The 26,451-nt window shown below is 43.9% G+C and overlaps 2 protein-coding genes across 7 annotated transcripts in view; one reads left to right on the top strand and one right to left on the bottom strand.

Annotated features, from left to right (window-relative positions):
- The window catches only part of DNAH9 (dynein axonemal heavy chain 9), a 367,496-nt gene extending 348,503 nt beyond the window's left edge, over positions 1-18,993 (top strand). For both annotated transcript variants that reach the window (XM_024564675.4, XM_053910525.2), the window contains 3 exons: positions 1,990-2,172; positions 14,127-14,516; positions 18,733-18,993. In XM_024564675.4, coding sequence (XP_024420443.2) covers positions 1,990-2,172; positions 14,127-14,516; positions 18,733-18,960 — 801 coding nt within the window. In that variant the 3' untranslated portion in view covers positions 18,961-18,993. The remainder of the gene's footprint in view (positions 1-1,989; positions 2,173-14,126; positions 14,517-18,732) is intronic.
- A 1,338-nt stretch (positions 18,994-20,331) lies between these two features.
- The window catches only part of ZNF18 (zinc finger protein 18), a 32,068-nt gene continuing 25,948 nt past the window's right edge, over positions 20,332-26,451 (bottom strand). For 4 of the 5 annotated variants that reach the window (XM_045198926.3, XM_053910527.2, XM_024565033.4 and 1 more), the window contains 2 exons: positions 26,103-26,210; positions 20,332-21,388 (listed from right to left, as the gene is read on the bottom strand). In XM_045198926.3, coding sequence (XP_045054861.2) covers positions 20,505-21,388; positions 26,103-26,210 — 992 coding nt within the window. In that variant the 3' untranslated portion in view covers positions 20,332-20,504. The remainder of the gene's footprint in view (positions 21,389-26,102; positions 26,211-26,451) is intronic. The other variant, XM_071219295.1, reaches the window with a different exon arrangement.

The following is a 26,451-nucleotide window of genomic DNA, read 5'->3' as shown; positions in this document are numbered from 1 at the left end:
ACTGCTCCCACCTGAAGGGCCTTGGGGCTTCCCTGAGCACAGCAGGGGCTCCCCCCTCCCCACATAGGCGCTGGCAGCCCCTCCTGGGCGGCCCTCTCCAGCCCTGGGTCCCTGCACTCAATGTGTTCTGGAATAACACCTCCAGTCTATCTTTTTCATATCTTTGTGAGTAATGTCCAAATGGCAGCTCACTGTTACACGACTTTCTTCAAATTCCACTCCAGAGACAGAAATATGATATAATTTTAGCCATTTGTCTCCTACCCTCGTGGCAGCTTTCATGTGCCATTAAAATGCCATTCCAGATTTTGCTATGACAGCACCAGAGACCCATCGGTGACAGGGTGATGAGTTTTACCTTCTTCTTTTTTAACATCAGCTCTTTTCCTGGAAAGTGTATTGTATGTTAACAATGCAAGGCCAAGTGAATATTAATAATCCTTCATATTTATGTAGTTTTTCATTGCTTTCAGATGCTGCCATATTCATCAACTCATTTGATTTGATCTTTGCATCAGCCCTGGGAGTCAGGGGAGAGGGGACAGGTAGAGAAAAACACTCTTGGAAATTTTCATAGATACAGAAAATTGAGACCTAAATAAGGTGCTAAAATACATAGGGATGATGCATAACAGAGCTCTATTAACTCAGTCAGGGTCTTTTGGTGGTAAGCAAGAGGGACCGATTTAGCTGAAATAGGCAAGAAATGGGTTGCTGTGTCTAAGGAATCCTAAGAAAGGCCAGAAGGCACTGTGGCTCTGGGCCCAGGGAGAAGACAAGGGGGCAGTCCTCGCAGGGCACTTCCCTCCCGGCAGTGGCTCAGCTGCTTTCTGTCCCTGAATTCAGTCTTGACATTCACATTGTCATGCTCCTGGAAAAGATCACCTGATTGGCCTGCTTGGGCCATGGGAGGGTGGGGCCCCAAGATTGTACCCCCAAACAGTGGGGAAGAAGTAATTTCACAAAGGATATAGGGGCCTGTTAAGAAGAAGGGGAGAGAGATGATGAACAGACAGAAACAATAGACTCCCACCACCTGCATCTCACAACCCAGGAAGGCTGGCTCCCTGCTCGCTCCATCCTTCTCTGAGGGCCACCAGTTCGGCTATGTCCGCACTTGTTTCATTTTTCTTTCTCTGCTGACAGGCCTTCTGGGCTTACTCATTTGCCTCAGAATGGTGGACTCAGCCCTGGCTGGTGTGGCTCTGTTGGTTGGAGAGGTAACTGAAAGGTCGTGGGTTTGCTACCCGGTCAGGGAGTGTACAGGAGGCAACCAGTGGATGTTTCTCTCACATTGATGTCTGTCTGTCTGTCTGTCTGTCTGTCTCTCTCTCTCTCTCGCTCCACACCCCTCTCTCTCTATCCCCCCAATCCTCTCTCTCTAAAAGCTATGAAAAAATGTCCTCAAGTGAGGAAAAATAATTAATTAATTAAAAATGGCAGACTCAGCCTCCAATGCTTGCTCCCACATAACTCAGTATCTTGGTGCCTCACTTCCAATTTTCCAGGAGAGAGACCCTGGCTGTTCAAGCTCCCTGGTCTAATTAGCTGTTACTTTCTGTGGCAAAAGGAATCATGGGGCAGGGGAGGAGGTTTGCATGACAGATGGGGGTGCTTCTTCCAGGGCGCGAGGGCAGAAACCATGGTGTAGCCTCCTGGGAGCTCAGAATGGAGAATACACACACACACACACACACACACACACACATACATATATATGCTTTCTGTATGGCCCAAAATGACTATCCTGGGCCCAAGTCTGTCCTATGCCTTTCCTGTTTGATTCTCTGGGTTTCTCCAACTCCCAGTTTCTGGAAAGGAATCTGTGTTCAACTTTTTAAGCTGGTCGCACAAGTCACAGCCTAGGGAGAGGCCATCCTGTGGTTGGTCCTCCAGCCCGACCCCACTGATCTAAGCCAGCAGGCGAGAGGATGAGTCCTTCTGGGAATTAGATCCCATTCATAACCTTGTGTTTCCTGCTGTGAGCAGGTTAAGGCCCTCCTGGAAGAAATCCTGGAACGGCTAACTGATGAGTTCAACCTCCCAGAGCTGATGGCCAAGGTGGAGGAGCGCACCCCGTATACTGCAGTTGTCTTCCAGGAGTGTGAACGGATGAACACCCTCACCAGGGAAATCCAGCACTCACTGAGGGAGCTGCACCTTGGCCTGAAGGTGGGTGAGGTCTTGGGTGGTAAGGGCCCCTCCAGCGGGGCTCCCTTGAGGACAGAGTAGCACCAGGAACCTGGGAGCTGGAGACCAGTTCTCCCACAGCTATCTATACACCCAAGAAGCTGTCACTCCCAGAACCTGGAGGCTGTTCACATCGCAGGGAGGGTAAGACACAAGCTCTAGGGCCTGAAGCTGTGTTGAGGTTAGAATGAGCTATGACTGGTTGGTCGGCACACAGGAGCTCCCCAAGGGACCATACTCTGAATGACAACAAGAAAGAAGTCGTGACCCAGCAGTGTCTTCTGTTGACATGGATGAAATTGCTTCCCTGTGAGGTGCAAATGTGTGCTGGATAAAAGCACAAGTTCTAAACTGCTCAGGACCAACTCCCAACTCTTCGTTTCCTCACTGTGTATCTTGAAAGTGACATAAATCTCATTATGGCAGTTTCTTCAACTGTAGAACAGGGACAACGGTCCTATTTTATAGGGCTTTTGGAAGAATTAAATAAATTCACTTACACAGAGTATTGAGAACAATGCCTAGCATGTGGTAAATACCTAAAAGTATTAGTGGATAGTCTTATCACCGCATCAGGGGAAAGGAAAGAATTTTAATCTTTTACAACCTCAAGGCGGTTGAAAGATCCAAAGATCTGGAACTGGAGAGCATTATGCCAAGTGAAATAAGCCAGGTGGTGAGGGACAAATACCATATGATCTCACCTTTAACTGGAACATAATCAACAGAAGAAAAAAGCAAACAAAATATAACCAGAGACATTGAAGTTAAGAACAATCTAACAATAGCCAGGGGAGAGTGGGGAGGGGACAGTGGGGAGAGGGGATTACAGAAACTACTATAAAGGACACATGGACAAAATCAAGGGGGAGGGTGGAGGTGGGGGAGGGAAGTGGGTTCGGCTCGGGTGGGGTGGAGGGATGGGGAGAAAAGACATACAACTGTAATTGAATAACAATAAAAATTTTAAAAAAGGAAGATCCAAAGATCTGAAAGACCCATTGTTGCACAAGTTAAGGTTTCTTGTGAGCAATGAAAGAGTCCCACAATATTTCTACAACTGATTATGTCAAAAAGGCTACTTTAGTCACCATAAGTAGCGCAGAGCCTAATAGACATGCGTTGTTTCAACCACTCACCTGGATGACAGGTAAGTGGGAGGGCTTGCTGCCTTTCAGGAGCTGAGGAACGTGACTGTTGTTGGTTTACATCAGCACATTTATTAAAAGAATGTGGCCCCACACAGAGGGCAGGTGAGAACCCAGTTTTGTAGCCAACAGTGTGCGCTCAGTCCAGCCCAGGACGCTGGGGCTGCGGTGTGCTGCAGCCCTCACGTCTGGCTCCTGGAGTCTCCTAACCGTGGTCACGTGTGCATAGGAGAAACAACTGTGAGTTTCTTCACATATGGTCACAGAAACTACGAAATAAACTGCAGCACCTAGGTTAGTGGGTTTTTATAGATCTGTTCATTTCCCTTTTCCCCCCAGCATGGATGGAGGAAAATGAGGACAGCAGTAAGACAGGAAGGGATTCTGAAGACTGACAATATCTGATAATGTTTCCAAACTGTGCACCAGCTTGTGATGAAATGAAATACAAAATTTTGCAGAACAGTCTCTAATGTAAATAAGGACTTTGCCTGTTACATTTTTCAGCCCCATTGCTGTGGTACCCAGGTATATATTAGCAATTATCTTGAGCAGATTTGTTGCAATCTTAGCTTATTGAATCCATGCAATTTGGTGCAGCCTATTTACCTTTTCGACATCCAATTCATTCACTCATTTTCTTCCAAGAGCCTTTGCTGCCGTTCGGTGTCACAAATTGCAGAGCGTGCCTGGGAGAAGGCGAAGGGGTTCAGTCTATGCAGACAGGGCTGAAGGATGAGCTCTTTGGGCAGGTCCCGCTCAGCCCTCCAGGCTGGAGGTGAGCCTTCATCTCCAGAATGGACAGCCTTGGAAACACAAGCACACAGCTGATTATAATATAAGGCAGAATTAATTCAATGTCACATGGAGAGATGTGAGGAGAGAGAGGGAGAAACAAGGATGTGGCATCGGGGAAGGTGCTGGAGGGGAAGTGGCATCAAGGGGGCTTTGGAGGGACAGGAGGGTTGTGACATGTGGTGACAGGAAGGGTCTCCCAGCTAAGGAACCCTAAGCCCGCCCTAAGATTTAACCTGCTTTGGCCAGAGCAAAGGGTCCACTCAGGTGCGCAAGAGAGGCGCAGTGAGCTTTGGAAGGTGACTGGTGTTGACAGAACAATGGCCCAGAAGCAGTAAGGACAACTGTATATTGCCTTTTTCTTTTTGTTCCTCTGTAAACTGGAGGGCAGACAGAGCAATCTCCACATAAAAATACTATCATGAAAAACAAGTCTCATTAGAGTAGGTCCCCAAATCGGTCTGGTCATCAGGCTCCCCAGTGGTTTTATCACAACACACATTCCCCTCTCCACCCTCCAGTCCTACCAACCTCTAGAGCCAGGTTCTGGAAACCTGCATTTCTAACCGGCAGCTGGGCAATTCTTGTGATGAGTCAAGTTTGTGAAGCACAGTGTTAAGGCAGGTAGGTAGGAGAAAAAGAATGAACAAATGTCTCCACAGAAAAGTGAAGATGCAAGGGGATGTTAGCATCTCTCAGAGCAGGGAAAGTTTCTAAGTCCATGGAAGAGAGAGAGCTGAGATTGCAAGAAATGAGAGCTGGAGAGGAAACAGCAGGAAGGGTGGACTTGGACAGACAGGGTTCACGGAATGGCCTGGCATGTGCGGGAGACACAAGGGCCCCACTGGACAGTCCGCTCAATGAAGACGTGAGAAACTGCTCAGCTCCAAGCTTCCCACCAGAATGCTGGCAGCTTGCCCGGCAGGAGGCAGGGAGGAAATTCACAGTGAGGCTGTCCTTCTATCCCTGTCCTTTCTTCCCCTTCAAAAGTCACTTTAAAATTCTAGGAGGATTTTAGGTGGAGCACAGCAGGGACATGGGACAACTTATGCTACCTGGCACCTTAAACCTTAGTACCCGAATGCTCTGCCCAGCCTGAGCACCAAAGTTAGAAAATGTCTCACTTTTTAAATTAGTAAGTCAATACTCTTAACATTTATGGTAAATAATTTTTTATTAGTAATCATTCACAATTGGCTGGATAAGATACCATAATGCTACCCAAAAAGTGTTAGGTGAACTGAGAGACCCAGCAACTTCAGCCCCTGATGACTGGGAGAGCTCCGAACACCCAGCACACAGTGTAGGGAAAGTGGCTGGGGAAGGCAGGGAGGTCCCCTAGGAGAGCGTAGCTAGCCACAACCGTGTTCCTACAGAGAGGCATTCCCTGGGAATTTACCACACTCAGAAATCCGGCTCTCGACCTTACATAGTGAAGAACCACATCTTGCAAGTATCTCAAAGCCGACTGGTCACTCCCACTGACCAAATGAAGTACAGCCTGATGTATAAAACTCCTAAAGGCCAACAGCAACTAGGTACACATTTCAAAAAGCTATATACATATGGCAGCCTACCCAGAAAATTCTCTGCCTGTGTAAGAACAGTACGTGAGACTCCAAATTCTTAGGCCTACACTGTACAATTTAGTAGTTGCTAGTGACGGGTTGGCACTTGAAATGTGGCTAGTACAAATTGAGCTGTGCCATAGTATAAATTAAACATAAGATTTCAAAGATATTTAATGTTAAATATCCTATTAATATTTTTTTATTGATTACATATTGAAATATTTGAAATTTTAGATATATTGATGTGAATAAAATATATTACAAAATTAAGTTCATCTGTTTCTCTTTTTTTAATGTAACTACCAGAAAATTCGAAGGTGCACCCACAGCTCACTTTTGCAGCTTGCATTACACTGCATTTGAGAAGTGCAATGTTACATGGAGCCACGGCCAGCCTAGCATCTGGGCAGGACTGAGGACTGTTTTTCATTCTAATTCGGATGTTTGATGGCATCAGACACTTCCCCTGTGCTTCAGGGGCTGATTATCCTTTATAACTGACACAGTTTGTTTCTAAGTTTGGGAACAGTGTTCAAACTGGATGTCCAGCTTGCTGTCTTGGAGAATTCCTCCAGCTCTTTATTCTGACCCAAGTATGTCGACTTAATAGTGTAGGTCTGAGAGGGCTGCCTTGCTTTGGCCCTTTAATGATGGACAGTCACCAGCCACCCGGCTGCTGCCCCAGCCCAAATGCCTTCAATCTTGCCGCAGCACTGATCAGAATACCCAGCTGGGTACGCCACTGTCACCCTCAATCTGGAAGCCAGACTGGAAGGAGTGGAAGCCCTATCTTTCCCACCTCCCTCCCCATCTCCGCACCTGCTGCGTTGCATGCACATGAAAGCTGGTTGCAAAGACCATAGAGAAGAAAAGGCAAACAGGAGCGACAGCTCAGGTCAGGGGGCAGCCAGCAGCTCCTGGAGAAGGAGGCACGTGGGCACTGCTGACCCCTGTGGACTGAGGCTGGCTGTGTGCCAGCCAGCCCGGAGCACAGCCACTTCAGACACACCAGTGGTGCCCTTTCCAAGTGACAGATCAGGCCCCAGAGGGTGACGACACCCTTAGGTTAGCCCTGGAGCCTAGGAATCTGAGATTTTCACAAAACTTAAAGCAATATTTTTCCTACCAGGAAAAAATAAAGTTTTTATTCTATGTCATATCAAAGAAAGGTTATGAGAGCACTTGTTTATAGCAGTGGTCCCCAACCATTTTGGCACCAGGAACCGGTTTCATGGAAGACAATTTTTCCATGGACTGGGGTGGGAGGGGGGAGAGGCAGGAGGCAGAGCTCAGGCGGTGGTGCAAGCGAGCTAGCGGTGTCCACAGACTGGGAGGAGGGAGGTTTGGGACCCCTGATTTACAGGGGTGAATAAAATGGTTAAGGTCACAGCCAGATGGCCCTCACGTCTACCATAAGGCACCCCCTGTCTTTAGTTCTCCCTAATTTTCCTGCAGTGCTGACACGTAGCAAGCAAGTCACAGGACCCTTGGACTGGGTCGTTTTCTTAAGGGAAGGATTAAGTGTTTTCTCTGTGAGTTTTCTTTTTGTAGCAGGTTTCCCTGGGGGAACACAGCTTGAGTCTTGAAGAAGGGCCTCATTACACAGAGTTTGGCCACAGAAACATACTGTCTGCCCAGTCCAGCTTCCACCAATCTGACAGCGTCTCAGCCCCCTAATTTCTCCTGAACACCTTTCAGGAAATGCTGTTCTAGAGTCTACAGATATATCTTCCCCTAAGAGAGGGACATCGGTTACACTTAGTGAATAGAGGGCTGTGTTCTCTCGCTTTGTATCTGCCCCTCCTCTGAAGATGAGTCACTGCTACTTCTGCTCAAGGTCTTGGGAATATGTGAGTTCAGAAATCCAACTGCAAGTCAAACGACTTCTTCTTTTCCTAAATCCTTCCTGCTGCACTCTCAGACTGACAAAACCTAAAAGATAGTACATCCTCTAAGGCTTCTTCACTTGCACATTCAATTAGTAAATGCAAAATCATTGCCCCAATAAATTATAATCACATTACAAGCCGATGTGAGAAATGTCTAAGAAAGCCAAGTAACACATTTTCTGTTCCTCTGCTAGGAAATGATTTCCGATTTCTGAAGGGTGTTAAATTTTAACTATTGTATATATTTTTATTTCCATATTTTATTTTTTAGAGCTTTTTTAGGTGTACAGCAAAATTGTGTGGAAGGCACAGAAAGTTCCCATGTACCCCCACCCCTCTCCGTGCACAGCTGCCCACACTGTCAACACCCCCACCAGAGTGGTCCAGCTGTTGCCACTGATGAACCTGCTTTGACTCATAATGACCCAAGCAAGGTCCATAGTTTACATTAGGGTTCACTCTTGATGTTGTACATTCTGGGGCCTTGGACAAATATGTAATGACATGTATCCCCATTATAGTATCTTACAGAACAGTTTAACTGCCCTAAAAGTCCTTCCCATTGCATACAAGTATGTATATCTTCACCTTGAGCACATGATTCCTTATTACATTGAAACTCAGAGAAGTGGATGCTCCCATGACTTCACTGTTTTCAGAAGACCACTTGGCTGTCTGAGCCATGGCACCACCAAGTAAGGGGTGGACTTAACCCTGGGGAGATGGCCAGGAATCAAAGGGCTTTGCTGAACAAGCCAATGGCAACGTGTGGTAGAGCCAAGTCCCGCCAAGCTCATCTCTGTCTGACTCCTGCTGCCACAGCCCTCAGGAGAAAGGTCAAAGGACCGGGACATTTTCATCCCCCTTTTTCCAGTACTGCTGGCCCAGTTCTGCTGCCTCATGTTACGGGGTGACTCTGGGATGGGTGACATTTACTCCCAGTCAACCCATGTGGCAGACGACATCACATGTGCAATACAGGTCCATAGACAAACCCAGATTTAACAAAGGTTTTGTGGAGAATCAAATTTATTTTGGTGTATTGTTTATAAAAAGCATTGTATAATCTTGTAAATAAAATGGCCATTGAAAAGTTCTGAAATTTTTATTTAAAAAAAATGAATATGGCCTATACTTTTTAAGTATATTGGACTTCATTTTTTTGTAATGGCTCTTGATTTGCCTATATGTCTTTTTTTATTGTTGACACTATTACAGAAGTACCCCATTTCCTCCCCTTTATCCCCTCTCACCCAGCCCCACCCCTCAGCCTTCACCACATTGCTGTCTGTGTCCATGGGCTATGCATATGTGCATATATGTTCTTGGACTAACCATGCTGTGACCAGACAGGGTCCTGGCCCTGAGCAGGTCTGCCCAGGGCCAACTATAGTGTGTGGGCTCTTGACTGCACATAGGAAAGATTTCACAGCACGGGTCCAGATGACTACGAGGTACATTTATTAAAGCTGAGGACAGTGAAACAAGAAAGGGCTTAGTGTAGAAGAAGCAACAGGAAAGCCTAGGCTGGGCTGCCTGAACTCACTGGGAAGTTGGAGAAGAGGGGCCTTGGGGACGAGAGCAGGGGATTAGCCTGGAACAAGCTGCCAGCTGCCTTAGAGTTTAGGAGACATGTGCCTATAGGGAAAGAAGCAGGAAAAGAAGGAAGAGGGAGTAGCACAGCCTGCTCCCCAGAGGGAGAGTCCACACCAGGTCCTTTGTCTTGAGGTTTTTATCTCTTTCTTGCAGGCAGGAACCTTAAGGGATGTCTCAGGGGAGGGTCTCAGCAAAACATTCGTCAGTTCTCCAGGTGGGACCTTTCAGGGTCCTGGTCTCCATTGACTGGTCAGTGCCAGGGCAGGCGGTCTTTACTCATTGTAGTGAGTCCTGGCGTCACCCACCTGGTTCTGCTGCTTTTCTGGGCCTGGAGCTAAAACACAACTAAGGCCTAGATGTTATATCCTAGATGTTATCTCCAGGGAGAAGAGGCTACCCTGGGGGTGAGGTCCTCGTTTTCCCAGTTTTGCCCCCTGCCAGGCACTCTGCCTTCCCTCAGGATGACTGGATGACTGTCCACTGTGTTCAGCTGCCTCAGCTTCCCTAGTCCACTTGGAAGGAATTTCCTAGATTCTCACTATCTTGTCTCAGTATGAACCCAGTGGTTCCACCAGCCACCCACCCACACCGGTCCCGTGCTTCTCAGGCTTCGTGGCTCGCCAATGCGTTACATCAGTGGCCTTGCCTGGCTTCTGCCTCTTCAGCACTTACACCACCTGATCCTGATTCAGATTCTCTTTAATGAATGAGCAAAGTGATGTGACTTCAAATCTCCTGAGCATTGGAACTGTGTCCTGTTGTTGGGCATAATCCATCATAGTTGTTAGAAAAGGAGTGTTGAGAACCACTGACTCAGGCCTCCCAGCCCTCCTGCCTCCCTAGAAGACAGTGTGCTCAGCCACTGCCTTCTCTGCATGACACGGGCCCCCAGCTCACTTGTGTCAGGTGTCTGGAACAGCCATCCCCTAGCCTCCCGTCCCAACTTAAACACACACTGGGAAATGAGTCTTATTTATAAGCCTTTCTCTGACCATACCACCTGATTGTGTTCACTTTGCACAATCTCAACAATACAAAGACCCAGTGTGGTTCCTGGTTCAATATACACTTATGCCTGCATCTCTTTGAAACTGCTCTTAAGTCATCACTCAAGCCTTTCCACAATTATAAACCCTGCTTCCTCTGTTAAACTATAAACTCATCAGGCAAGGACTCTTTTTTTTTTTTATCTCCATCCAAGGACATTTTTTTCATTGCTTGTAGAGAAAGAGGAAGGGAGGGAAAGAGAGGGAGAGAAACACTGATATGAGAGAGAAGCATCGATTGGCTGGTTTGGTGTACATGCCCCAACTGGGGATTAAACCCACAGCCTGGGCATGTGCCCTGGTCTGGAATCAAATCCATGACCTTTCAGACTATGGGATGATTCTCCAACCAACTGAGCCACACCAGCCAGAGTAGGACTCTTCTAATTGGTCTATATTCCTAGGAGAAAAAATTTAGTACAGCCCTCACTGTGTTGCTGTGGGTCTGAGTATGAAGGTAATGCAGGAAGGCGTAAGGGAGGTCAGCTGCTCAACTGCACCCATCATTCCTCAGTATGAGTCATTCTGTTTAATTTGTTCACCACTGCAAATACTCCATAGCCTGTGAAGATTTCAATGTGCTTGTCTTTATAAATCGGGGATTTAGAAAATCACACACATGCACAATAATCCATTAAAAGACCTTGGCTTGCATTATTCTTGATGACTTTAAGTTTTTCAATAATTCCTTTTCCACATTTAGAGTTCTTTGTTGGCCCAAACAGAAAAAGACTCTGATTACAAAAGGAAATTTTATAGTTCTGATAGTATCCTCTGTGAAGTGTTGAAATGATGCTTAAAAGTGACTTCTCTGGTTTGCTTTTTATGGCCAACAAACCAGATTTACCTTAACTAGAAAGCCAGATAATATGTGAAAAACATAGGTCCTGTCAGTCCTACATGACTGTGATACTTGAAAAAAAAGAAACAAGAAGGGTTTGCCTCCTTTGAATGAGCTCCTCATTGCAAAAACTAACTGTGTGGAGGAAGTTTCAGGGAGAACCCCACAGTTCTGCTGAATTGGAGAGACCACAGTGCCCAGGTCACCAAGGCAGAGTGTGCGGATCGAATACCTGAGGTGTGAGCTGTACACACAGAGAGCGAGCTCCAGAGATCTGCAGATGCATCCCCTGAGACTTCGGCTGGCTACTGCTCTGCACACGAGAGAGACAAAACTACCCAAAGCTGGGGAAGAAAACCAGAAAAGGGCAGTGAGGACAATTATCAGAGCTCACACAAAGCAGAGAATAGATTGTATTCCCACTCAGCAGAGTAGAAAAAACTCACAAAACAGATGGTATCAGATGGAATTCTCAGTAGTGAGACTAAATTGGACCTAGACTGGTCCAGACCCTCCCCTCCACCCACCACCAACACACACAAAGCTGAAATGCAAGCTTCTGACAGATCCATTGATTTCAAGTGAATTAATTACAGGCTAAATAAATAAATAAATAAATTTCAGCACCCTTTAAAAGAATGCAACAAAGTCCAGCACTCATTTATGTAAAAATCACAGGATTTGATATAAAATAAACAAATTACAGGCATGTAATGAAACAGGACTATATGGTCTATTGCCAGGAGAAAAGTTGATCCACCAAAATGGAGCCAGAAATGGCAGGGATAATGGAATTAGTAGACAAGGATGATAAGACAACTATTATAAGTTTGCCCTATACATTCAAGAAGGTAGAAGAAAATAACATTATGAAATGAAAAAGGAAGATATTAAAAAAAAGACCCAGTGAAATATATGGAGATGAGAAATACATTATATGAAATGAAAAAAAAAAAAAAAAACCTTTGGATGGTTAACAAATAATTAGATACTGCAGAAGAAAAGATCAGTAACCATGAAAATAGAGCAATGAAACTATCCAAATGAGGGAAAGGGTAAGACTGCAATTAAGAACAGTGAGCATCAGTGACCTATGGAATGATGTCAAGTCATCTAACATATGTGCAATTGGAATCCTAGGAAGAAAGAGTTGGGGAAGGGGTAAGGTGGACAGAAAAAAAGTATTTGAAGAATTAAGGGCTGCATTTCTGCAAATTTAATAAAAACTATGAACCCATAAGCACAACAAACCCCACACAATAAGCCTAATGAAATCTATGTAAAGGTACCTCATAATTAGGTTTTTGAAACCCAAGGGTAAAGAAAAATCTTAAAGGCAGCCAGAGGAAAAAATAAAAAGTGTATAAAAAGGAGCAAAAGAAAAAAAAAAGACAGCAGACATTTTGTAGAAAGCTATGCAAGCAGAAGACAATGGAGAAATATCATTATTAAAGTACTAAAAAAAATGTCACAGGATACAAGATAAATACACAAAAGTAATAACATTTCTATATACAAGCAATAAAAACATGGACACCAAAATTTAAAATACGATTTAACCACTCAAAAATTGAAATATTTATATGTAAAACTAACAAATACAGCACTTCCATGCTAAAAATTATAAAACACTGGTAAGAAGAAGCAAAGAATGTATACATAAATGGAGGGCCATATACTGTTCATGGATTGGAAGACAACAGTAAAGTTGTCAATTCTACTCAAACTGATATGCAGGTTTAATATAATTTCCATTAAAAACCCAGTAAGGACCTTTTCTAGATCCTGAGGCAATTGTTCTAAAATTTATGTATAAAAACAAAGGAACTAAAAGAATGAAAACAATTTTGAAAAAGAATAAAGTGGGAAATAGTAGTTTACCTGATTTCAAGACTTATTATATAGGTACAGTGATTAATACTGTGTGGTACTGGTGGAGGGATAGACACCCAAAACAGGATAAAGAAGCTGGGAGGGGCTGTCATTCTGCCTGCCACACATGCCATGGGGCACTACTCAGTAATAGAAAGGAATGCACTATTTGGCATATCCAAAAACCTGGATGGATTTTCAGAGACTTCTGCTGAGTGAAAAAAGGCAATCCCAAAAGGTTTCAAACTCTGTGATTCCATTTATAGAGATTTCCTAAAATGACAAAATTACAGAAATAGACTAGATCAGTGGTTACTAAACTAGGGGTTACAGAAAGGATGAGACAGGATAAAAGTGGAGTGACTGTACAAGAAATCTTTGTGGTGATGTAAATAGTTTGTCTTGACTGTATCAATATCATCCTCTTTGTCATACTGTGCTGCAAGTTTTGTAAGATGTCACTATTGGGGGAAACTCTGTATTATTTCTTACAACTGCATGTATATCTACAACTCTCTCAAAATAAAAAGTTTAATTTAAGTAAGAAGCAGAGGGAACACTTCCCAGCAAAATTGTTTCCAGGCAGAATAAGTCCAATGCCAAAGACATTATGAGAAAAGAGAATGAGAAGCAAGTATTCCTCATAAGCACAAGAAGGCAAAGCCCAGAGGATCTATATTCCCCCAAATCAAGGATTTCCTTCAGAAACCAAACCAGACAGCTTTAAGGAACTCTCTTCTAATGGCTATATGAAATTTGTACAGAAAGGTTTTCATTGAAAACCACCTTTAAACTAAACTTTGTAAGCTTGTGTTTCTAAGCTGCATGCGAAAGCCTGCAAGGTCGCTGCCAAGACCAGAGGAGAGTCATGGAGTTCAAGTTCTGGGGCAGCGTTGAATCAGCATGGAACCCCCAGGAGGTCTGAGGTCCGTAGTGGACCAGTCTACTTCCACCAGCAGACAGGGGTAGACTCTGATATCACTGGAGAAGGGGGAGTGTTAAAGGACCAGCCTCTCTGAGACAAACCCTGCTAATCAAGGACTAGACAGGACAGTCATGTAACTGCCCCTAGAGTCATCCCCTGACCTCCTGAGGGCCGGGAGCAAGAAGTCCCTGAGGCTGGTTGTTTGCAGGGACTTGCTGCCCCCTCACTTTCTCCTCTCCTTCTTTGTCTTCAGGGGGAGCTGACCATGACCGGGGACATGGAGAACCTACAGAACAACCTATACCTTGATGCAGTACCGGAACCCTGGGCCAGGAGAGCCTACCCTTCCACGGCAGGCCTGGCTGTCTGGTTTCTGGACCTCCTCAGCCGAATCAAGGAGCTGGAGGCTTGGACAGGTGACTTCGCAATGCCTTCCACTGTGTGGCTGACAGGCTTCTTCAACCCCCAGTCCTTCCTGACTGCCATAATGCAGTCCATGGCCCGCAAGAACGAGTGGCCACTAGACCAGATGGCCCTGCAGTGTGATGTGACAAAGAAGAACAGAGAGGAGTTCAGAAGCCCCCCTCGGGAAGGGGTCTACATCCATGGCCTCTTCATGGAAGGTGCCCGATGGGATGCACAGGTAAGTCCATCTGTGGGCTGACTAAATACAGGCCGCCTCCCATAATGTGATTACTAAAAGGGATATCTCTGAACCTTTTGACTGAGGTCATCTTTCCTGGAGGCTGACAAGCCATTTTTATGTAACTAGGGATAGTGCCAAGAGCCCAGGCTTGGCAGAGTGAGTAGAGTGGTTAAAGCAATAGCTCTGGAACCAGACTTGCTGGATCTGACTCCAAGCAGCATCACTTATTAATGCTGTGACCTTGAGATATCATTCTATTTCTCCAAAGCTTAGTTCACTCAACTGTTTTGTGGGACAATGCAGTTCCTGTTAAAAATGAACTAAGCCACTATGCACAACTAACTTAGAATAGCACCTGGCACCCAGGGAGTGCTCAGAAAGTGCTAGAGTCAGCCACCCCTGTGTGTGTGACCTGGGTATGCCATTTCACCTCCCTGGGCCACACTTCCCTCATTCATGACTGCAGGAGAGCAGGAATCCCTTCAGCAAAGGGGAGCCAGTAGATGTCATTTAAAGTGACATTTTTTGAATGGATTCCTTACCAAACACTAAATAAAAATTTGAGTCAACGTAAGATTTGAGATATTTATAGTGGATAGAAAACTGGCAAACAAGCACGGATGGCTGGGATAAATGACATGAACAAAAATGGATAACTCTAGAACAAATTTACCTTTGCTACACATATGACTTGGAAGGAGTTCTTAGTGAAATGTCTCACTTGGCAAGTGACACTAAACGATTCCTAGCAGTCAGTATCAAGCTAATGGGGAACAACTGTTAGAATATCCTAGAAGGCCATGAAAATATACATGTTCAGCTGTACAGGGTTGAATAGTGTCTTTCCAAAATTCACATCCACCCAGAACCTCAGAAGGTGACCTTATTTGGAAATAGGGTCCTGTGAGAGTAGTACCTAAGTCCTCCTTATAAGAAGGCCATGCTGGAGACATAGAAGAGAACGTCCCAGGCAGATGGAGGCAGAGGTTGGAGCGGTGCACCTGCCACCCAGCAAATGCCAAGGATTGCCAGCAGCCACCAGGAGCTAGGAAGAGGCATGGGACATTTTCTGCCTCAGAGCCACCAGAAGGAACCAACCCTGCCTATGCCTTGATTTTAAAATTCTGGCCTCAGAACTTGAGGGAAAACATTTCTGTTGTACTAAGCCACCAAGTTTGTTCTGGCAGTCCCAGGAAACCAACAAAGAGCCAACAGAAAGGACAGTAAAGTGGGACACGTTTTTAAGCAGCCTAAACCTCTGCCTGGACTTTTGTATAAGAGTCTCCAGGAGAGACCACACATGGAGTGTATTGAGGGTAGAGCAGTTCAGGGAGAACCAGAACTCGGGCACCAAAAACACCAAAACAGGAGAACAGAAAGGTAGGAAAGAAGCTCAAAAGGAAGAGCAGTGCTACTGTGTGGGGCTAGAGGATATGACTCCAATCACCTACCTCCAATTTTTCATTACCTTGTTTCTAAGTACTAATAAGAAAAACTTTCTAAAAAAGCAATACCTGCCTACCAAAAGCTCTTGTTCTTACAGTGTCTATTCCAGAAAGATTTCAGCGAAAATGTAAGAGTAAAGATGTCCAAAAGTTCTCTCATCCATAAAACGGTGAGAACATTGGCGAAAAACACTGTTAAAATCAACATTTTCAGAACCATGGAAATTAACCAAAGGCTTTCAGCAATCCAATGAGCACTTATTGAAGGAAAATAGCTGAGTCTCAGTAAGAAGAGCAAGCTTTGTGGCCTTCTAACTTGCCCTATTCCCTTCCCTTCCCTACTCCCCCAAACTCTGGTAGCCTTGACAACCAACAGGCCACAGTCACTGTGAAAAGATAAAGGCAAAGAGAGAATCTTGAAAGCGGCAAGACAAAACCAATCCATCGCTTACAAGAGCTGATTTCTCATAAGAAACCATGAAGGCAAGAAGGTGGTAGAATTATGTCGTCATAGTGCTGAAAGAAAAAGACCGTCAGCCAAGAACTCTACATCCGGCAAAACTATCTTTCAAAAATGAAGGAAAAATTAAGACAGTCCCAGATTTTTTTTTTAAGTGACAGAGACAATTCATTACTAGCAGACCAGCCCTACCATAAATACAAAAGGGAGTCCTTCAGGATGAAGTGAATAGACCCTAGATAGTAACTCCAGTTACATGAAGAAATAGAGTACCAGTAAAGGTAATTACATATGCAAATATAAAAGACAATATAAATGAGCTTTTGCTTGCAACTTTTTTCTTGTACCTGATCTAAAGGATAACTGCCTAAAGCAATACTTACATATCTATGTTGATCGGCATCAAATGTATAAAGATGTAATTTGTATGATGAAAACAGTACAAGTCCCTAAGCACAAGAAGGGAAGGACTGGAACTGTATAGCAGTAAAGATTTTTGTATACCACTGAAATCAAGTTGGTATTCATCTGGAACAGAGTTTTATAAATTAAGATGTTAATTCGTAAACCACTACAAAAATAATTTTAAAGCATAATAAAAGAAATAACAAGGGAATTAAAATATTACACCACTGTGTATCTATTTAATGCAAAAGAAGGCAATGACGAGGAACAAAGCAACAAAAAGACATGGTGCATAGAAAACAGGGAGCAAAACGACAGACGTCAGTCTTGCCTTGTCAGTAATCACACTGATGCAAATGGGTTAAACACTAAAAGGCAAAGAATGGCAGAGTGGGTGTTTTAAATGATCCAACTGTGTGCTCTTATAAGACATGCACTTTATTTTTTAAATATATTATTTACTTATTTTTAGAGAGAAGAGAAGGGAGGAAGAAAGAGAAGGAGAGAAACATCAATGTGTGGTTGCCTCTCACACATCCCTTACTGGGGACCTGGCCCGCAACCCAGGCATGTGCCTTGACTGGGAATCAAACCAGTAACCCTTTGGTTTGCAGGCTGGCACTCAGTCCACTGAACCACACCAACCAGGTCAAGACATACACTTTAGATTCAAACATACAAATAGGCTGAAAGTAAACAGACAGAACAAACATGCCATCCAAATAGAGATTCCAACCATAATAACCAGAGATGTCACACCCTATGACTAATGGGGACTGCTAATGGTTAGTTTCTCTTGGGGGGAGGAAAATGTTCTGGAATGACAAAATGATGATTAAATATTAAAAGCATTAAATTGCACATTTTAAAAGAGTTGGTTTTATAGTCTGTGGAGAAAAAAAGTTCTACCCTTGCTCCTACTCTCTGCCATAAACACTCAGTTGTGGGGGAGGGGAGAGGGGTTTCCCTTAGTTCTGCTACTCAGAACTGAAGAGGTACATCCTCACCTTTAAATACATTTCACAGAAAGTAAACCAACCTCTATTCAAAGCAGAAGGGGCTCAGAGTCACCTGGACAAGGCAAGGCATCTTCAAGTCACTCGGGGTCAGTGTTTCCCCAAGTATGTTCCATAAAGCACTTGTGCATCGGGAATGGAGTAGATGGCAAAGAAAGTGTCCTGCTGTCAGCTAAGTTTGGGCAACACCAGGTTAGAAGTTAAACTGTTCCCTTTACTGCTAGGGCTTCTGCTTGTCTTCAGTGCGCTAGTGTGCGCTGTAAAGCTTCCAGTCCAAGGTGTGGGAGCCCATTCCCCAGGCTTGTTTGGTAAGGATCAGAACATTCTCAGGATCTATTGGAAAAACTGCCCTAGACTGCTCTACTGACACATCTGAGAAAACCATAGGAGGCCCCAACCGGAAAGCTACAGAAAGGCCAGGCCCCTATTCCATGAGTAAAGAGGGAGCATAGCTTCCTCTGCTCTAGAGGGCACATGAGGTCAAATAAGAAACTGGAATGGGACTTAACGCAAATCCAAAGCATTTGCTGATAACTCTGTCATACTCATCTTTAAATCCCCAGCACCAAGCACAATGGGCAAATAGTTACATTCAATATGCTTATGAAATGAATGAATCCAAAAATAAAACTTGGAGAGACTCAAGCTTCAAAAGGATTAATTTGTATATGAAAAGTATCGGCTTTTGGTCCTCTCACTTAAACAGTGACTTAGGCCAGAAAACAGTGTGAGACGAATCCCGCCATTGGTTGTTGAAGAGCCAGCAAGGGGCTAGACAGAAGGCCAGACAGCCCTCCCCAGTCTCGTCTCCTGGAGCTTCTCCCTGGAGAAGGCCGGTGGGCTGAGTTCCAGGTCTAACATGGTTCTTCTCGTGTTGTCATCCTCAGGCTGGCGTCATTACAGAGGCAAAGCTAAAGGACCTGACACCCCCCATGCCTGTGATGTTCATCAAGGCCCTCCCTGCAGAGAAGCAAGATTGCCGCAGCGTCTATCCTTGTCCTGTGTACAAGACTTGTCAGCGGGGACCCACCTTCGTGTGGACTTTCAACCTGAAGACTAAGGAGAACCCATCTAAGTGGGTTCTAGCTGGAGTAGCTTTGCTTCTCCAAATCTAGCTTCCTGCAGAGCCACTGAGAGAACGGAGCTGAGGGAGACTGCCTGAGGGACAAGTGGAGGAGGGGTGACCATAGACACATAAAAAGATAAGCAATCATAAGCACTCATGATTCTGTGGAATTCTTTTAGAGAACTTGGAGGGAAGAGCCTAAAGTGGGGCTGAGCTGGAAGAGGGTAGACCTAGGAGGAGAGAGGCACTTCATAACTGTGAACCTTTCCTAGTAAAGTGATTCATTCTTCAACTGTGTCTGGTCCAGGATCTAAGAGTCACAGTCATAAATGATCCTGAGGAGCCAAAGAGAAACAAGCCACAAACACTGAAGCCCTGGCACTGTTACATGACACCACATGTAACAAATGTCTCTCGAATCCAGGAACAACTAGCAGTTTCTTGCCTAGAGGTTAACCTTTTCAGCTCAGTCCTCCTCATTAGCACCATCCTCCTCCATCACCAAGAACACCAGTAAAGTAAGAGCAGGCAGGAAGGTAGAGTCTTAGTTTAGGAGGGCAGGACACTTCGGGGCATGTAACTTTTGAAGACAAGGACGATGTGCAGGTTAGATATATGTGTTAATAAACCTCTAGATAGTACTATAAATTAGCTCAATACTATTGATTTCTTCCTAACACCTACAAAATGAAATAATAAAGATAATTTTAAAGCACAGAACACTTTGGCAAAAATGATAGCCTACATGGGATACCAGGATAAAGAAGGGCAGCTTGAGGTGTGCTAGAAGTGGCAGGTGGGCCTGGGAAGCGGACACCAGGGCCAAGAATGCACTGGCCAAATTCTCACACCTGAGCACCAGGCTAGCTGATAAACTTGACAGCTTTGTGTGGGATGATCTAGGAGCTCAACTACCATTTAGGGTCTTCTAGGAGAAAATGTACTTTGAGTTACAATCAATACTTCATGAGCACTTCAGACACAAATAAGGCAGGAGTGACTCTACTAAGTTTATTTAAAACAGGGGACATGACATTAACTTTGCAGCACCATGACAAAGAACATGTGTGAGCCATCGGCCCTCTGTGTCCCCTTCTGTAGCAGGGGGTCTGCTCTAGAACCCCGGTGTGAGAGGGCTGATCCAAGAGTCTTCCGGCAAGCAGCAGTTGTGGCTCACCCAGTGACACTCTTCCCAGGCAGCACTTCTGGAACAGGATCTCCAAGCAATCGTTTTCTCCCATCTCTCCCCAAACAACAGATGAAGTGAAAGACAAAGACTATTCTTTTCCTACAATAAATTAAACCAGCGTGAAATCCAACCCACAGGTCAATATATCTATCTTCTTGAGTCCAAAACCATGTTCGGGTACTCTCTTCTCCAATTCACACAAAAGAGGTCCCCAACCTTTTTGCTACCCAGAACTGGCTTCACGGGAGAAGGGACTGGGTGGGGAGCTGGAGTTCAGTTGCTGGCTCTCTCACCCACTGCTCACTCGCTGCTGTTGTGGGGCAGGAGAGGCAGAGACAGGAGGCAGAGCTCAGGCGAGCTTTGCTGGCAGTGGGGTTCCCGATAGGCCACAGACCAGAACCTGTCTATGGCCTGGGGGTTGGGGACCCCTGCTCTACGAGATGTAATTTGTCCTGATGGAGCTGACTGTTTTTAAACGGACAAGACGGCTGAGAGGGCGTGGCTTGCAAGGGCTTCTTTCCCAAGTGGGACCTTTGATGTTTATCCAGGCTCGAGCTCCAGCTGAAGCTTTTCCCGCAGCAGGAACATTTGTAAGGCTTCTCTCCTGTGTGCACCCTTTGATGTCTATTAAAGTTCGATCTTTGAATAAAACTCTTCCCACAGGTGGGACATGTGTAGGGCTTCTCTCCTGTGTGTATTTTCTCATGGTGACGAAGCCCTGAGAAGTCACTGAAGCCCTTCCCACAGTGATCACATTTACAGGGCTTCTCTCCTGTGTGAATTCGCTGGTGTTTCACGAAGTCGGAACTCCGCAGGAAGGCCTTTTTGCAGGTGGGGCACTGGAAGTAGGTCTCTCCAGTGTGAGTTCTTTGGTGGAAAACCAGCTGGGAATTCCTGTAAAAGGTTTTCCCACACTCCCTGCAGGTGGGGAGTTTCTGGGCCATGGGGGCCCTCGGCTGCCCCTTGGGGGAGGCCACTCTCTTCTGCTCAAGCCCCAGTACAAACCGCTGTCCCAGAGGAGGGCTGGGCAGATGGTGACCCAGCTGTTTTCCAGAAGTCCTTTCTGGAGGAAAGAGCTGTCCCCCGACCCCCACACCCTGGAAGATTTCCTGAGCCTCAGGGACAACCTCTCCTCCTCCAAAGCGTCTCAGCTCATCCTCAGTGAAGCAGCCACTCAAGACAGCTTGAGAAGGTGCCTCTTCCCAGGCATGACAGCAGGCATCTGAAGGTTCCTGGTCCCTATGATTTTCCAAGTTCAGGTTCTCTTTGTCACTCTCCTGTCTCTCTCCTGAAAGAAGAAAAATTTAAAACAGTTCAATAAGTGGTATGCCGTATTTTCTAACTCCCATGTCAAAAAAGGGCAATCATAAGACATTAATTTTTTACCAAGAGGGTATCAGTGAGGGGAGTGGGGGGAGAAAAACATCATCCCCTATGAGCTCCCAGCACTCGCGTCACTTGGTACTGAGGGACTCAGCTCTGATGGAGGAGAACAAGGAGGATGTCTGATGTGGAGCGGGGCTCACAGAGGGTACTGAAGACCGCCCCTCCCCCATGTAAGCAGCATGCATTTTTTTAAAAATCACTTTTTAAAAAAAGACATGCAGTATTATATTAGTTTTAGGTGTATAACACAACGATTCAACAGTTATATACCTTACAAAGTGGTCACCACAGTAAGTTTAGTACAAAGTTACTGTGATATTAATTATTCCCTATGCTGTACTTTACACCCCTGGGACTTAATTCCAAGTTTGTACTTTCTAATCCCCTTCCCCCCTTTCCCCCACTTCCCCAGATCCCCTCGCCTCTGGCAACCATTAGTTTGTTTTCTGTACCCATGTCTGTTTCTGTTTTATTTTGTTTGTTTTGGTTATTTTTAGATTCTGTATGTAAGTAAAATCATATGGTATTTGTCCTTCTGACTTACATTACTTAGCATAATACTCTCTAGATCCACCCATGTTGCTGCAAATGGCAAGAGCTCATTCCTTGTCATGTCTGAGTCATATCGCATGGTGTGTGTGTGTGTCCACCTCTTCTTACCCCTACACCTGTGGACGGAAACCAGGGCTGCCTCCACGTCTTGGCTGTGGTAAACAAGGCTGAAATGAATGTGGGGGTGCATATATCTTTTCAAATTAGTGTTTTCATTTTCTTCAGATAGATACCTAGAAATGGAATTGCTGGGTCATATGGTAGCTCTATTTTTACATGCAATTATTAAGACCCAGGAAAAACAAGTGTACTATATCAGAGTGCTACTTTAAAAAAAATGACTGGCTTTTATCTGATTATTTATAAAAATATGATCAATAAATATAGTTTGAGAAATATATAGAAGATAACCAAACCAACCTCAATCATACACCCAGAGTTAACAACTATGAGTATACATTTCCCTCCGCATTTATTTAACCAATACATTTGAATGTATGTGCTTTTACCTGACATACGTGACATGTGGTACATCTGGCTTTGTAGCACTTAAATTGTACAGGTGGTCCTTGTCAATTTCACATGGCTTCTCCCCTTCACAAGTAACCCAGAAATTCATGCACTGCATCGATGTGTCATTTTACTATGGTTTTAATGTACAGTGCAGCTGCAGCATAAAAGTAAATCTATACTGGAATCCAGCATTCACTTGTGCTTCATTAACTCACATAACATTTAACATTTTATTTTTCTCATCATAACAGGTTTTTGGTTATTACAAGTTAATGACACATATAGTAAAAATTTTATTTTGGTGATGGGATTTATTTTCTGCTTTTATAAATCACTCTATTTCTGTAGATCTAATGAAGCTATTTACCTTTCTCTTTCCTATGCTAGTGTCTTTCAAATTACCTGCTAGAGACCCAGGAATGTGCTCGAAAAGTAGACCTGAACTTGTTAACTCACAAAGTCTTAGGGCTTAGGACATATTCTTCTCAAATGACAAAGGTACTTTCCCTTGTCTTTAAAGAAGGCCTTATAAATATCATTTTAAAAAGCTGAATAATGATTCTTCGTGGAGATGTCACAATAAACACATAATAATAAAAATATAATTTATTTAAGAGTTTTCCTATTATGGAAATCTGTTATTTGTTGTGTTTTTGCTACTATAAATAACGCTGTGATGAGCATTTTCCTTCATATATTTTCACCCACATTGCTGATCAATACCTGGCAGTTTCCTTGAAGTGGAATCACTATGTCAACAGGCATAAATGTTATCATGAGGATTCCTGACATCAGGCAAAATGCCTCCCAGAATGGCTACGCCATCCATCTCTGCTGTGAGAAGCTGGGCAGAGCAAAGAACAGTGTTCGGTACATAAGTTTTGACTATTTTAAAAATATTTCCCATTTAGACCGTATTTTTCATTGTTATAAGTTTTAATTTTAAAAGGATGAATTTTTTCACATTTATGAGCTATTTTTCATATGTCCATTAATTGGGAGAGTCATTTTTTTCTTATCAATTTCATTAACTCTACACTAAGAAAAACAATCATTTATCTGTCAAGTTCATGAAAATGTTTTTTTACCAATTTGGTTATCTACATTTTGTTTGGGGTTATTTTCATGTATAGAAGTTGTGGGTTTTTTTCTTTTTAAATATACTGAAGTCTATTAATCATTTCCTTAATGATTCTTTCCATTGCTTATAAAAACCTTCCTCATCCAGACACAAGTCAAATATTCACCCATTTTTCTTCTTCATTATTTTCATATTTTATCTTTTTCATCCATTTCCAACTTATTCTGGTATATGACATACCTCAAACTTACACCAATTCCTTTTCCCTGAGAGCCTTTACTCCTGACCGAAGACCAGCTCGCCCCGTGGGCTTCTGTGGCTCTTCCTTCATCATGTGTGAGGTTCCCATGTAGACCAGCTTCTCCCCCTAACCCGCCCTTTCTGTTCCATTAGTCTGTGAGTCTATCTGTACATCGTTATCCCATTATTTTAATGATTTTACCTATTTTAAATGACAGACTCTTAACCTTTACACATTTAATATTGAAGACACATTCTTCTTTCAATACTTTTTACTATTCTTGCAGTATTATTCCAGATAACTACTTACGAATCATTTTTCCAAACAATTTTTTTAATTCCTTGGGATTTTGATTAGAGATATGAGTATGTGGCTTTTTGAGGATTACTCCTCCTCTGGCCTGTTCTAAGGAGGAGCTGTGCTCCATGTGGTCAAATACAACAGCGTATATATGCTCCCTGCCCTCTGACCTTTGAACCCCAGTCTGAGTCCAAAACTGCTGTATCTTTTAGACTGAACCAGTCCTGTTCCATCTTTTCACTGTTGCTTCCCAAGAGTCCAGGGTGTCATCCCTGCACCCCTGGACTCCTACATCAACTTCCCACAGGGCTCCTCTCCTCTAGCAGTTCTCTCCCAGACTTCTCTGCACATTCCCCTTTCCTCAACCTCTTTCCACATATCCTTCCCTAAGACCTACAATGGCATGAGTTTCCCTTATCAAGGCCGGCTGGCTTGGTAGATTCTGTACAGTCTGGTTCCAGGTAAGCTGTAGTGGGCCATGTCAGCAGATGGGACGAAGGGAGAAGAAAGAATGAATGAAGGGTATAGTGAGCTATATACCACAAATAGAATCCTACTGCAAGGGAGTGTGTGGAAAAATCTCTGCACCTTCCACTCAATTTTGCTGTGAACATAAAACTGCTCTAAAAAATAAAGTCTATTAAAACAAAATTCCTACTATTAACAACAACCTCTAAAGTAGTATCTTCAAACTTTTTTGCCTGCTACCCACAGTAAGAATATGCTTTTACTGTTTGGAACAAAAATTTCCTGAAACACTACCTACCTACCCTGACATCTGATATTTTCTATTTGCATCCTGATATTTTCTATTTAATCTTATTTCATTTTTTTACATGATGGTTGTAACCTATAAAATAATTTTACAATACACTAATTGATCATGAAATGCAGTCTGAAAAGTAATGCTCCAAAGAAATCCTTGTGAAATAGTATTATGATAATTATGTTGCTTGAAGTTAAAATCACATGTCTCATTCAATGCTTGCTCTCTATAGTATATTAGTAAAGGAAAGTAATTGAACCCCACTGGGGAGAAAGAATGATTTGTCACACAGTTCATATTCTCCGTCCTTTTCTTCCTCCAAGATTCTAGGGTCTTTTGTAAATGTAAAGATGTGTGTGTCCAGGGGGGGTTGACAGAAAGGTTTCATATAACCACAGTGTTTTAGAAGAATGTAGAAGGCAAAGAGTGATTGCTATGCTACAACAGAACAAGTTCGTATTTCTTCCTCCCCAGTCCTAAATACATGGTTTACATGAAGTACCACATTTTGCATGTATAATGCACACTTTTTGCCCAGATTTTTGAGGAAAAAATAAGGATGTGCACGATACATGGGTATAACGATTGATTACACACCATGGGCATAATAATCCCATGTATGGTGGGTGCACATTATGCACGGGAGTGCACTGTACTTGGCAAAATGTGGTATTTGTTGTTTCTACTATTGAATGAAAGGTGCATCAAGATTAGCTAAACCATGTTTTATTTTCTGTTTGTTTTATTTTATTTTGCTGAGGATGAGTTGGTTACTATTCACTATAACCAGAATAAGGAAAGCCTATTACTCTGAACCCTCAAACAAGAGGAAGGATAATAATGGCTGTTACATGATCTTTTTTTTTTTTTGGAATCTGCCCCCATCTGTATTGGTCTCAATCTGTACTCATCTTAACTCTCTCTGAGAAAGATGGTTGTCACAACAGGTAAGACTGAAGGCAGCAGATCTGAGGTGTAGCCTTTCTTCTGTGATCAACTGTACGTGTCAAAGCCCTACAGCAGAGATTAAGGGAGACCTGACTGTCTAAACTAACCAGACACAGCCAGTCATAGCCAAGTCCCAAGTCCTAACAGCTCCCTCACCACCTGCAATGTAATGACAGAAGACCAGAAATGGCTCTGACCAATGGGAGATTACTCACCTATGCAGGTGGGTTTCGGGAGCTTCTCACTGACATAAAGGTATAATCCTGCCAGTTCCTCCCCGTACTCTGTTGAATTAGTCAGGTCAGGCTTGGAATTGGAAATGCCTGGTACAGAGAGAAAGATAACATGTGGGCCTTGATGAACTGGAAGGACTGGGGACCCAGCTGTTTTTCAAAGGAGTGCCCTGAGTGTGACGGGAAATGGAAGGCTCTGGAGACCACTTAAGGTAACTCAACTTAGAAGGATGTGTGGAGCTTCTAAGATACCAGTGGTCCCAAGATAACCAGGATATACGGTGAAGACCACAAAAAAGAAGAATCTGGGCAGGTAGAGTCAGACCATCTG

The sequence above is a fragment of the Desmodus rotundus genome, chromosome 9 (genome assembly GCF_022682495.2).
Source record: "Desmodus rotundus isolate HL8 chromosome 9, HLdesRot8A.1, whole genome shotgun sequence".
Classification (NCBI taxonomy): Eukaryota; Metazoa; Chordata; class Mammalia; order Chiroptera; family Phyllostomidae; genus Desmodus; species Desmodus rotundus.
Note: the sequence above shows the minus strand (reverse complement) of the source record. Positions and strands in the feature narration are given on the sequence as shown.